This window comes from Bactrocera neohumeralis, chromosome 2 (assembly GCF_024586455.1).
Source record: "Bactrocera neohumeralis isolate Rockhampton chromosome 2, APGP_CSIRO_Bneo_wtdbg2-racon-allhic-juicebox.fasta_v2, whole genome shotgun sequence".
NCBI lineage: Eukaryota > Metazoa > Arthropoda > Insecta > Diptera > Tephritidae > Bactrocera > Bactrocera neohumeralis.
Genome location: NC_065919.1, coordinates 69,401,621 through 69,416,552, shown reverse-complemented (window position 1 = coordinate 69,416,552; position 14,932 = coordinate 69,401,621). Strand labels below are relative to the sequence as shown.

The 14,932-nt window shown below is 32.5% G+C and overlaps 1 protein-coding gene and 1 long non-coding RNA gene across 13 annotated transcripts in view; both read left to right on the top strand.

The window, feature by feature from the left end:
- Window positions 1–14,932, top strand: part of LOC126766257 (complexin) — a 364,713-nt gene that overhangs the window by 327,025 nt on the left and 22,756 nt on the right. For all 12 annotated transcript variants that reach the window (XM_050484139.1, XM_050484136.1, XM_050484133.1 and 9 more), the window contains one exon: window positions 7,421–7,553. In XM_050484139.1, coding sequence (XP_050340096.1) covers window positions 7,421–7,553 — 133 coding nt within the window. The remainder of the gene's footprint in view (window positions 1–7,420; window positions 7,554–14,932) is intronic.
- On the top strand, window positions 10,342–14,546 carry LOC126766370 (uncharacterized). The gene is made up of 2 exons (XR_007668859.1): window positions 10,342–10,893; window positions 10,944–14,546. It is a non-coding gene; the product is annotated as an uncharacterized LOC126766370 (long non-coding RNA).

Below are 14,932 nucleotides of genomic sequence, written 5' to 3'. Positions count from 1 at the left end.
ATACACATGCAAGTTGCCCTTATTTTTTGGTTACACCTCGTTTATGTATACTGCTACTTGCTATTTTTTATATATTTAAACGCTGTTCCTTTTAAAGCTCATTTCCAAGCAAAGGGCCAGTCAATTTTCATTACATAGTTTCTTGTCACATAAATTTTACTCAAATGAGAAATATTTAAAACTCTCCAAACTCATCTTACCTACAGATTTTAGTGCGTACGGAAGTTTCACAACCAAGCATTTTCTCCTATTTTGTTACATCAGAAACTTTTTCATTTTCATTTTTATACTTTTTGTCAACACTCTCCTTGTGATAAACGCCCGTATTCTCATTTAATATACACTCGGCATTCTCTTTTACACTCGCATACTACTTAAGTGACAGTGAATATTAAATAACGCGCTGATGTTTGTTGCATAGCCGCAGGCGCTTCCTTGACACAGCGGGTAATAGCAGATTTGATAATTAAGATATTTATGGACCTGAAATATAAAATTTAAAATAATATTTAAGAAAAGAAAATATGAGATTTTGATTAAAAAACAATAAATAAAAAAATAAAAATATATTAACAGGATTAAAACAACTCACCTACTGATTGCAAAATTTATATTTATTACCTACAACTTCTGAAATAACTAAATTAAAAAAACATACAATATTACTATAAATTAAAAATTACTAGTAAGTTATATTTTTCGGCCGAAAATCAAATAATCTAACTGAGGCTTTTGAAAAAGAAAAATCAAATATCATGAATTCATGCTAAAAACTTTTAATAAAATCTAAAATGTGTATATGTATATATTTCAATCAAATTTTAAGTAGTGCTGTGAAAAAAAAAATTATTTATATAAAGTGTTGTGAATGTAGTGCAAAATACCTTTTGTAGTTCAAATTGACTCTAGTAGGGAGTCCTTTTAACGAGCGACTCCCTAACGGAGTCAGATTGATCTCTGCAAAGGTCGACAACAAAGAAATTTTTATGATAATTAATAATATTTAAATATTAAACAAAAGTGAAGTGTTATGAGAAAATAAAAAATAAATAACAAAATATAATAATTTAAAATTAAAAATTATAAAAAAAAATTATAATAAAAGTATGTGAAAAATTTTAAAAGGAAGTAGAAAGCAAACAAAAAATATAATATTGACGATAACCCAAAGCAACATGAAGTATTAAAATAAAAAAAAAGCATTAAATATTAATTTAATTTCTTTTAATTATCTTATTTTAATTTAATTATCACATTTTATTTTAATTAATGTTTAATATAATTATTTAAATAAAATTAGTAATTAAGTTATTTAATTTTTTTATTTAAATTTATTTTTTAATTATATTTATTATAATTTTATATTTTCTAATTTTCCATTTTTTTAATTTTAATTTTTATAATTTATATTTTTTTGTATTTTAATTTAATTTAATATCATAACATTTGAAAAATATAAAACAAAAACTAAAATATTAAAATAAACTAACCTATTAAAAATGAAAATTAAAAAAAATCAAATATAAAATAATTAAAATGCCAAAAATATAATATAAAAACTAAATATGAAATATATAAGAAATATTTATTAATAATATTAGAACAAATCATTTATTTATTTTTTTCTAATATCTAAAAATAATAAAAAAAATTAAAATTTTTAATTTCGTGAAAATAATATGCTGCTTCTTCTTCGATGTAAATAAGCTTAAAAGTTTTTAATACATTAATTATCTGTCGGCTCTTAATCATTTTGCTGAAGAAACATTTTATTTTCAGCACCAAAAATACACAAATAATAAAAACACAATAATTAAGAAACTCCACCAGGATTTTATATACAATATAATACCCAAAAACAAGAACTCCACAAAACAAAGCACAGCAAGAATGATGAATGGTTGCCCTAGCACAGCACCATATTTTCATTGCACTGTTCACCTTTCGTCGCCGTTGGCGCCACAATCTCAACTCAACTACATTCACACTTAATTAATCGTATACAAGCTTAATTAATTACCACAAATATGCATACAAATATACCAGTTGAGGTCATTTGAAGTGTTGCCTGAGTGGTGAGAACCTAATCCAGCCAAGCTCTCAGGGCAGGCGCAACTTACAAGCAGACTTTTGGTATATATATACGAGTATCGTGAATACGAGTATGTAACATTCATATATACTTATATATAAGTTATATATGTATAATTAGAAAGCATGAGTATACGCTTCTTACTTTACAAAGTGCAAACGCTTAATTATATTTCCGCTTGCGACGAAGAGATGCTAATAAAGAACATAACAAAAAGCAAACACAATAGTAATTTATGTTAGCAAAGATGTTGAGAAACCACAAACACATCGCTGGATTAATGGAATTTCAAGTGAAATTTAAGAAACTTGTAGGCCATAAATGCTAACGGTGCTAAAGGTGACAAAATAAGCATTAATCTTTGTGGTGGCACGCTCTGCTTCTTTAATGTTGATTGCATCAGCAAATTTTTGCTTTAGTTTTTACAAAGGGAATTTTTAAACAAAATGTGTTTGTTACGGTTTCTAGCTAAAACAAGTGTTTTTTTGTAGAAAAATGTATGTCTCATCAGTAAGGTTGCTTTTGGATATATTTTCCACTATACTTACTAGAAAACAAAGATCTTACCAAGCGCGTTATAAAAATTTGCCTCAGTGATATTAAATTTACGCTGATTTCAAGTCTCTGAAACGAAAGTGCGATTCACATGTTCAAAAATATTACCCGTACAATTGAAGGGTTCGCCACTACTGTACTAGTTGGGGCATTCTCTCATTTAGAATTGTAGAATGGTATTTTTAAAGTCTTCGGATATCGAAATATGCAAAAAAAAATTCTGAACAGTTGTTATTTTTTGAGATTTTGATTGAATTAGTGTCGAAAGCCACATAAAAGACAACAGCAGTATTCTGTAATATTATTTTACATTTTCGTTTCTACTACAAGATATTAGAATGACACATTCCACCTTCAAAATTAAAATAATAATGTCCTAAAGCTTTACAAAAATAAATTTTCAAATTCGCCGAAACAGCTAAAATTTTGAATAAAAATATAAGCTTTGAATCTCTGGTCAAATTAAAGTAAAGCCTTCAACTGATTCTTGTGCCTTAAGGCCATCAACAATATATTAATGATTTCTCTACGAAAAAATATTGTATTTATATTGTTGTCTTCTCCTCCTCACAAAAAAATGAATGTACTAATTAAAGCCTCAATTGTGTGATTCTTAAATACTAGTTACAGCAACTACAAGTATGTATGAATGTTTGTATGGCAGTGCCTTCCTACTGCCCTTTATCTTCAAGCTCGATGAACTAACTAAGCAATTTTCAATGACTTGTGTCACTCAAGGGGAAATCGATACGTGTTCAATATTATCTAGACACGTGTTACGAGTATCAGCCTACTTTTACGCGTAAGCATAGCACATATGTGCATGATGTACATAAGAACGCATTACACATACGACACACATGAAGCAAAGCTAAAGCAAAATCCCGGTCATTTGTTGAAGTGTGTGTGTGTGTAAGCGTTAAATGCGAGCACATAGCAACTTTGCCATAAAGCATTTTAGCTGAAGGGGAGAGCCGTAAACGAAAAAGTGGAAATAAAAAACACACAGAAACACATAAGCGCAGTGAATGAAGAACAAAAGCAAAGCAAAGAGCCATTGGCATTGATTGAGTGTGAATGTGGTGAGGCGGTGCCAAAGGGGACTTTTCAAGCTGTCCAACAAAGCCAACCTTTGTCACACCTGCCAAGCTATGTGCCACACTCATATACTCATACACACGCATACTCGCCCACCATAGCACAAGGCCCAAAGCTATTTAAGGCCGCTTATTGTAGTCAACCACAGCTTTGACGGAGTTGTAGTCGGCGTAATTGTGCTGAGCTTTGCCGTTTATGATGTGGGTAACGTGCTCGTAGCGAATGCGATAGGGCCGTTTAAGTGACACTAAAACCGTTTTATGTGCGGCAGTAAACGTAACCTACAAACGACCTTGTGTGGTATTGAAAGTTGCGTCAAAGTAAGGAAATGAGTATAAAAGTGAAATATCAATGCGAAGTGATTATTGAAACAAAATGTATGAACAGCTTTTAAGCAATACAAATCGATATATATTTCCAACAGAAGAGTTTTATGGAAAAAGTTTCCTGCAGATTTACTTCAAAACTTCAAATTGTAGGCAGTGATGGAAGTTTTATCAAAATTACCATTTTTGAAGTTTCTGAAAGAAATGATTTCAGTTTATGATTTGGTCTGAGATTATTTTGTTCCACTAGAAAACTTCAAATAGAAAATATTAACAAAACCAGCTAAATCAACTTCATTTGACGGTAAGGCTTTTAATAAACCCTCTTGATTATATATAATATTTCATAAGCTGATTTTTAAATAAATTTAACATAACTAAATATATATAAAATATAAAACATATATATATAAATTTAAACATTTCTTACTTCCATTTTCTGAAAAAAAAAAAATAAGTGAATCTCAAAAAAACTATGTATTACTACTTTTTTCTTATTTTTCACAAAAAAAATAATAAAAATCGATACATAGTATTTCCTCTTTACTTGTTATTTTCATCTATTAAATTTTTTAAAAGAAATTTTCTATTAACTCTATATGGTTCAAACATCCCAATGTTTTTTTTTAATATTGTTTTTCCCCTTTTTCTGATTCAATGTCGAAAAAGCTTCCCAATTTTCAATAAAATTTTCTCATCAATATGATTTTTTTTTTAAATCAGTTGGTTTATGTTTGGCGAAGTCTTTAAAATCTACAGCATAATGAAGCAATCGCTGTAATCACTGACTCAGTAGCTTTGAAAGCATTCAGAAACATGCGCAGCAAAATTCTTAGCACTAATTTAATATTTGAAACATTTTTCGTATTAAATTTTGGCTTTAAGTCGCAGCATAAGCTTTAAGCTTAATCGACGCTATTAACGAACGAGCTTCCTCGCATGCAAAATTTGTAGTCACGTATTAAATGTCTCAAAACCAAGTAATGAAAATACATATAAATAAACTTAACAATAATCTCAAATAAACTGAATTCCAAGAAAAATTTAATATCTTCAATAAAGCGAACTCAAACGAAATGGCTTAAGAATCTCTATGGCAACGTTTTATTTAATACAAAAGCACCAAAAATATGCGCCCAAAATTCCATTTAAGTACCTTTAAGAAATCTCAAGTTAAGCAATGCACGCAGTGAAATTATTCACAATATTGTACATGAAGCTTAAAGCTTTAGTCACGTCAAAATGCCATGACAACACAGCGGGTATCAACGGAAATAAAATGCAGCCGCCGGGGATGACAGGTACACAGCCATGAAATCAATCACTAAGCAATGACAATTCGTAAAGTGGCGTACAAGCATGCTTACAAATAACGGTACACATTTACTTACATACATACAAACATGAAAAGTACTTACAGAAATGCGCTCAGATAAAAGTGGTTGGCATTTCCAAGAAAAAAAAATAAATCAAAAATAAAGATTGTGAAAATGTATATGTAAGCATATACCCCTACTTATGCATATAAATCTGGTTGAAAGCACAAGCTCCATGACAAATGCGAGCGTATGAATAAATGAATGGATGAATTGTCGAGTTGTGGAATCAAAAGTTCAAGCAGAAACTGGGTTAAGTAAAATTTAATTCAGAAAAAATGCGCAATCACATTACCACAACGACAGCAAATAAAATAACAACAAACACGATGCTCACCTGACTTTACATAAATTGCATATACTCATTCATACATTCAATATAAATAAGTATATGTAAGTATCATCAGAAGAGGGGGAGCTTGGCTGCTCGTCTTGCTTAAAGCTATAGAAAATACCACTTTGGCGGCACTCGTGGCGGTATCGAGCTGTAATGTAATTCAATTTGTGTCAACGGAAAAATAACAGTAGAATGAAAAGAAAGGAATATATGAAGAAAATAATAATAAGAAGTGGAGTAAATAGAAATCTGTAATCTCCCCGAGAGCGCTTTAGGGATAAAAGTTGAGAGGGAAATGTAACAGCGATTTAAGGTTGCGATTCTGCTGAATTCTGAGCACTTAAATTCAAAAGTTTTTATTTTTTAACTTTGAAGTCTTTAGATTAAATATATTACAGAAAAAATAAAATGTAATTAGAAAATTATTTTAAAGGTTTAAATGGGTTTCCTCGGGTAAAAAACAGACTGCTTTGAACAATTTTTTTCTCATATAAAAAATGAAATATTTTATTAGAATTTTTTATTGTTACAAGCATTCACTATTAACAAGGAAATTCTGAAATATTTGGAAAAATATTTTAAACTCGGGCATTGCGACGCCATTTCCGGTGACCCCTCTGAATAAAGATGCGCCCCCGTTGTCACGATAAACCTTACAGTATCATGTGAAGGGGTTTTACTTAAAAGCATAACTTAGAACTTAATCGATGGAGAAAAACACTGAAAATTGGACTTTTTCCGGACATTTATTTTTTTCAAATAGTTGTACTCGAAAAAAAAATCTTTTCTACAAGTCTTTAAGAATTCTATTTCAAAGACACTTCTAAAATTTCGTGATGATCGTTTAAGTAGAGAGACGGCGCACTTAGCCTATCTAGCCTCGAGCGCACAAGTTCTCATGGCTATACATATCTCCGAAACTATTACTCGGATCAACTTGAAAATTTGGGAAAATAAGAAAAGAAAAAAAATTGATTTTTTGAGGCCGACAAACCCATGTAACCCGTTAATAATTTGTTCTAGAAAGCTAAATGCAAACATTTGTTGTTAAATAGTTCCAAATTATATATTTTGAATATTTTGATATTTTCGAATATTAAAAAAAAGCCAAAAACAAAAAAATATTGACTTCGGTTGCACCCAAGCCATGATACCATTCCCCTTTATAAGAGAGCTATCAGCTATAGTATCTCGATATGATTAATTTCTTCGAAGACTATAGCGCTGCTTTCGGCAATAGTTCCTACCCAATTTCGTAATTATATCTAGTTACAAAAAAGAGTTCTCTATACAAGCTTTTCATATAAGAGCTTAATCTGGATTCTTCAGTTTGTATGATAGATATATGCCATAGTGGCCCGATAGCAACAGTTCCGACAAATGAGCAGTAAGTTGAAAAGAACAGAAAGAGTTTCAGATCTATATCTCAAAACTAAGACCCCAGTACGCGTACAATCAGACATACATGGCTAAATCAACACTGAACTTCTTCCATACTTAATAGTTCTCATCATCTATGTTTGAGAATATATGATACACAATTTACTCTATTTTATAAGAAATAATTAAAAATAATATTATTCTACAAATTATTTTTCACGAAAGAATTGTCTAATCGTTCCCTTCTTCATTGCAGTACAACATAAAGAAAAAGGAGGAAGTTGTCGAAGCCGCGCCCCAAGAAGAACCCAATCCGCTGATGCGAAAGAAAAAGACGCCGGAAGAGTTGGCTGCCGAAGCGGAGCAGGAAGAGTTAGACGATTTCACAAGTAAGTTGCATAATTTCCGCGTTATTTGCAGACAAACTAATAAACAGCAAAGAAACTTAATTCCTTAATAAAACGTAATAAAAAGCATCAGAGATAAATTTGACACAACAACACATTGGAAAAAAGTTATCTTTGAAGCACACCAATTTCAAAACTACTAAAAACTCGACTATAATTCTTCTGCACATTTCCTTACTACCACAAAAGTACCGAAAAACTAATACTTTGAACTCAATACATTTATGCTACTACTAATACTAATGCTACTTATATTCTCTTCAATGTTAGCTAGTTTGATGTGTGTGCCGCAAAATAGTATTTATTTGAAATATTTTTTTAGTTTTTTGTTACGAAAAATTTTGAAATTTTTTTGTTTTCGATTTACTATGCAAACTAACAATTTTGTACAACTTTGAACTATCGCTTGAACTATTTGCGTTAATCGAAATGAATACGTGTAGTTGAACAACTCGAAAATACACTGGCACTTAAAACGAAACGACAACATGCGCCAAAATTAAAACACTTGCCATCTAGTCTAAACTGACAGCAAAATTACAACGCCAAGAAAAAAATTCCAATACACGTACTTACAAAAAATAAACGCTAATTACTTAGAGTTACATAAGAGTTTATGATAAAGTAAAAATAATAATAAAACTCCAACGACAAGCGTGTTTCTGCGCCAGCAAAGCAGCGGAAGTACACAGTCGACATTTTCAACTTCGCGTTTATTAGCTTAATTGCCTTTGTAATAACAGCTATTAAATTGTTGCCTACAGCAGACGTAGGACCGTAAATTACATAACTTAAATACTTTTAAAAATTATACGTAGCTTGTTGTGAAGCGTGACTCAACGGTTTGTAGGAAAAAATATACCTATATATTATAAAGTAATACAAAAATCGAAGGAATTTTGAGGACGAATTTAGCACGAAATCATGCGCCAATGGCTCTATATAACTTTATTTTAACGCGTTTTTAATCTCAAAATCAATGTTCTGTATAAATGAGCTGAAAATGCGACAACAGACATGGCAAAACCTCACTGAAGCAGACTGAATGACAGGCGAGTCAATCAAAGGCGACAGCAACAACAAAAAACAAACACCGCTACAACAACACTACGACAGCGGGAACACTAAACGCTCAGTTGAAGCATCCTCCACGAACTACTAACGCCACGCATGCAATACGAAATCTATCAGCAACGCGTTCTCTCCCACTTCACATCGTCTCAACGTCCCATCTATCTATTTATTTATGAACCTTTTCATTAAGTGCTTCTCTGGTCGTCGTATCGTTTCTGTGCGGTTTAGTAGCACTCTTTTTATTTACCACTTTTATCTTTTGTCAGTTGTATGTTTTGTCAGTACAAGTATTTAGCACACATTTCCGCTCTTCCACTCTCCGTTATACAAATTAAGCGAGAGACAGCAAATGCACTCAACTAAACAACTAATTCCAGACTAAAAATAAACTAAAACGAAACACTAAAAGCAGCTATTAAGGATACGCCAATCAAAACAAACAAACTAACAGAAAGAGCAATACAAAAGCATTGCAATACCGTTATATCTAGCGATTTGTTGCTGTCAATAAACAGTTGCAATGCAGTAAAGCCGTTAATTGTGCGCTATACTATTTCCGCTGCTAATCCCTTTTACGTTTTAGTGTGGTTGTACGTTTGTGTGTGTTGTTTTTAGTATTTTAGTTTTCCCCTATTTTTGGTTTTTGTAATTGCTACTTTAAAATTGATTACGCTTTTAATTTTTCATGCACGTACATTTGTGTGTACACACATACATACACACATTTGGTATTATTACAGCGTTTACGTTGATTGAAATTGCAACTAAAATTGTCGAATCGCATTGAAATGTAATCAATAAAAGTTGTTTTATATTGGATTTGTGTTTAGTTTCCATTGGTTTTCAGTTTGTATTATATACTAACTTATTTGATGCGTTTAGTTTTAAAATCTCAAGGATTCGCTAATAAATATAACTACATGTGGTAACAAAGTAAAAATATTTTTGTCAACTGTTTTTCTGTAATGGTTATAGTTCATGGAAACATGAAATATACTTTCATGAAATACGTATATAATACCTCATTTAAAAACAGAGACAATTTTATTTAAGCTTTTATTCTTCAATTTCTGAACCTTGATAATACAAAAGAAAATTTATAAACCTTCAAGACATCAAGTGCCAAAACCATCTCTATATGCTGGAACTATAATTCAATCATTTTTTTTTCTCCGATGAGAATTGTTTTATCTGACCCGAATTGCTCGTTGGATTAAAAGTTAAATAAGTTAACCATAAATGGTTTTAGATTATTCTTATAACTGCTACTAAGGATTCTGAATAAGATGCACCCAATACAGATCAGTGGGCACAATTCAAAAATTTTTTCAAGTGCTTACATTCTGCTACTATAAACCATACTTTTGCTAGCAACAGAACTAGTTTATATGACCTCTACGAAAATCTGACTTATACGGAAGATATCCTCGAGTGATGTAAAATGTGATCCATTTCGAGGTTTCCTATTTATTTAAAGAAAAAACACAGAAGCTTCAAATTTAATTAGGATTGTTTATTATCATTCGGAGTAACACCCTTTAGCTTTTTTTGAAGACTATCTCATTCAAATGTTGATCGTCCCAGCTGGTCCATCCATTAAGTCCAATTTTCTATGACTCGTTTTAACAATTTGATTAATAACTGGCGAAAGATAGGCGTGATAAAAACACAGAAGACTTCAAATTTTTTATTTAGGAAAAAGTCTAACTGTGTGATATCACAAGATCTTGACCTGAACGTGAAATTATCTGCTCACCGAAGTGTTCTCTCATTAAATCTATAGATTGAACCAAATAACGCCGAGATCACGGTTATCATGGCGCGATAACGGTCGCCATTGACGATTACGTTCTCACCGGCATCATTTTGGAAGTAATGTGGACCGATCATTCCACCGTTTTTTCTGAATGAAAAAATCTCTTCAGGTTGCCCTTTGTTCTAAATGCAGCAACTTTGATTGTTTACATACCCATTGATTCAGAAATAGGCTTCATCGTTGAACAAAATTTAGCTCGAAAACGTTGAATTTTCTTGGAAGTTTTCAAGAGCCTATAGACCAAACCGATATCGCTTGTGAGGTCGAGCGGCTTCATTTTTTGCAGAAGCTGTATTTTGTACGCTTTCAATTAAATGCGTTAAGTCGTTTCATAACTCAGTCCGAGTCCACGAAAAATCTTTTGTGGAAAAGAAATCGATCAAAGATGTGCACCATTTGGCTCTTATTAAATACCGCGATATATTTTACATGGTTTCATATCACTTTGTACACAGTAAATTGCTCAATTCTGTAAACAGCAGCAAATATTAAACTTTTATAGGTACTACTTTTTCTTGAAAAATTATTAAGGAACCTCCTGATCACTTAACGAAGCCGATAATAAGCTTCCAAAATTTTAAGAGGCGTTCTTCAACAAACTACCTTCTCAAAAGTGATCGCAACTAAAACGTACATACAAGAGAAAGTAACTAATAAAATTCGAAAAGCTAACAAAGCAAACAAATGTATATTCGTGTGAGCCAAAATAGCCTAAAGCATGCCTTTATATATAGCATGTTGTAGGGTATCTCGTCTTCGCTATAAAAATTAAAATTTTTACAATATGGTGCTACAAAACAATCCATATTGAACCATTATTTTACAGAAAGACTAGTGATTTCCAAAATACTACATTTAAAGTTTCAATTTCATTATAGCAACACACTTTGTTCGTACAAAGAATTTTTAGTTTGCCAGTTGATTTCACATCTCTTTCTATCAGTAATTGCACTTCAATTGACTTCTGAAGAAAACTTGTTCAAAACATTTTCGCAAAATGAAGATTTCAAAAACTTGCAGATTGTTGCTGTCAGAATTGCGTGAAACACATCACATGTGTTTCTCTAGAAATTATATAGAAGGCCAGCAGATGAGCAAAGTTCGAAATTTATTGAGAAAAAGAGAAGCAATCAGCAAAGAATAGCAAGCAAAATAAAGGATATGCAGTAGTACATGTGCATTGAAGCTCGAATTGCGCACTTTTTTTAGATCCTTAGTCTATTGCGTGTACATGAATATGCATATAGAGGCGCTCCCACTTGAATATCAAACGAATTCTCTTCCACAGAAAAAGCTTGAAGCAAATTAACAAACTCTCCGTAGAAAACTTAATTTGCGCAGATAGCTATTGGTGAACGCGCTGTACACATTTATATAATACATACTCGCACAAATGTGCTGATCAAGTTCAAACATATGCTAAGTAAAAAGCTGTCAGAGCAGTTGAAATTTTCGTGAAGCTGTAAATGAGCTTACTAATTTTCATGCTGTCAAATGTTTGAAATAGGCATGTGGGATTCCATTCCAAATTCACTGCCATACAGTCTTAATAAAAAGCGACTTGCTGCTTTTACATATATATATGCATTTCTTTGTGTGGATGGTGTTCCAAAGCTGGACTCGAGTTGCAAATTACGCATGTGTATCTCCGTTACACACCATAATGGCCTGCCACATTTCATACTCATTAACCTACACAATGTGCTACATCAAATGCAATATCTATTTGCTGAGTGAGTGACCATAAGTTTAATTTTAGTCAGTTAACACAATAAAAAGAGGAAACTTGGAGCTTTCTAGTTAATTTTACTAGTTTTGATATCACCGATGCTAATAGTGATAATTTACATCAATTAGCGTACTCTTGAACCACTGTTGATTAATGAACTTGTGGAATACTCTAAAAACCATGCGAGAATTGATCGTTTAAACAGTTGTGACGTCAAGGACGATGGTGGAAGTCAAATGTAAATGTACAAAATGTTTGTACATCCAAGGAATATTGGAACCTCTCTGTCTGATCAAAAGTTGTTTGCTTTCAAGTTGATATTCCTCTGAGGATGAAACAATATAATACAAATTTTTTTACCTTAGATTGCCTTAGTCATAATCTTATACTAACAAAAAAATTAATTTTTGATTTATTCAATTACAAACAAGAAAAAAACTTTAACTTTTCTAGCAACGAAGCTTTATGCCCTTCAAAAATAAAAAAAAAAACTATAAAAAGCTTGATTTTGATCAGTTTGTATGCTAGCTGTATGCTAAAGTGGACCCGTTTCCGCAATTGAGCCACTCTGCGGGGAGAATACCGTGTAACTATTTCTCGTATGTAGTGAAGGAAATAGCTAACTCACGCTTATCCCTTATATATATATATAAATATAAGGTGCTTTCCAAAGTAAACAGAACTTTAAAAAAAAAACAGAGCACATAGTTTTTCGGCAAAATCAATTTATTTTATTCAAAATAGTCTCCTTCTGCTTCAATACAGCTTTTTTCACGGTCCAAAGTATGTCGAACGAGTGTTTTAGCTCGTTGGCCAGTATGGCCCCACCTATGCCGGTGCAAGCCTCTTGAATCGCCTCTACGTCTGCATAACGCTTTCTTTTCATGGGCAAATGCATTTTTTTGAAAAGGAAGAAGTCTCACGGTGCCATATCAGGTGAATACGTGGAGTGGTTAATGGTTAAAATGTGATTTTTGGTCAAATAATCTTTCACAAGCGTCGTTGAGAGGTCTGAGCAATTTTTGGTCGTCAGTCAATTTGTGCGGAACAAACCGTGCACACACCTTTCGTAAGTCCAAATGTTCGGTCAAAATACAATAAATCGATGTTTTGGAGATGTTCAATTCCATTTCCATGAATTCCAAGGATGATTTCGGCTGATTTTTGATGAATTCACATACAGTTTCGATGGAATTTCCGTTGATCACGTATTTTGATTAGCCCACATGTTGATCGTCCTTTACTATATGTCCTCACGACCACTTTGAAAACATTGAAACCACTCGTGCACTCTGCTAAGGGATAAGCAATCATCGTCATAAACTTGTTTCATCAATTGAAACGTTTCGGTAAAAGTTTTACCAATTTTAAAACAAAATTTAATGTTGGCTCTTTGTTCGAAGCTCATTTTCGCACCCATAACACAAACATACTGACACTTAAAACGCAATAGCTTCACTTTCAATCAATGAAATGTCATGAAACTCTCACTGGACAATCGATAAAGATAGCAGATTCTAAAGCAACAGTCGACATATAGATGACGCTATCAAAGGCCGCTTGATTCAAAAAGTCGTGTTTTCTGTGGAGCGCACCTTGCACACATTCCTTCTGGTCGTTACAAATTTCGGAGCGACATAAAAACACTTTGTCTCGGGTATAATGAGAGGATACTCTACTTAACTTCACTGAAATCACTTTGCAGTTTCTCAGCTGCTACTACTGGTACAACAATTTCCCACAAATAAAATTTAAATAGAATTAAAGCTTCTCATATAAATTCTTCTCATACAACTTCGACTATCGTCACGCTTGGGGCGCCCTTAGTCGCTTTGCGCTTAATTTATTATGTAAAATGCTGCAACAGCAGTATAATGAAAAAATAATGAGTTCTTAAGTTTTACTAAATACGCCAACGCTCCGTTCATTCATTCAAGCACAGACAGACAGCATTTCAGAGAATGCAATTGCCACTAGCTGAGCTGCTGATTTGGAGCACGACTATGGCCAACAACATGCTACAGCTGCGAACTGAGCTGTGCTTACTCAAATAGCATTGAAGGGACCAAACACGGCAAACAAATTAGAATGCCCAACAATGGCAGAGCAGCAATCTTCTACTTTATTTTTATCACTCGTATTCAATTATACATGTATTTATCTCATTGCAATGCACACTCACTCGCTTGAAGGCAGCACAAGTGCACTGGGGCGTATACGTAATCAGAAGCAGTTTGCTTGCATTTAAATTGAAAATTTGCACTTGTTAACTATGCTATGAAGGCAACAACAACAACTAGGCACTCAACAAGAAAATGAATAATCTAAAACGAGCAAAAACAAAAAAAAAATAGAATGCCAAGTCAAGCAAGTGAAATGCAAGAATAATAGGAAACTTAAAATGAAATGAAGAAACAGCAGTTAACAAGTCTAAGTGTATATATATATATATATATGTATGTGTGTGTGTGAGTGTAAGTGCAATTGTAAATGGCATATGCAAAGCGACAGTAACAATCTGTCGTGCAAATGGGTTTTATCAACTTATCTGCCACACTCAACCAACCAAACCAACCAAGCAGCTCGCCTTGACGCTTAAAGCTGCCGCACGTCGCATGCCGCACTGAGTGCCACTTGGTGTAAATTTTAAATTTAATCTCGTCTCTTGCGCAAATTAAAAGTTTTTGCGGTTGAGTGAAATTCAACAATCCGCAATTAAAAAACTACATCTAAAATCTTAAG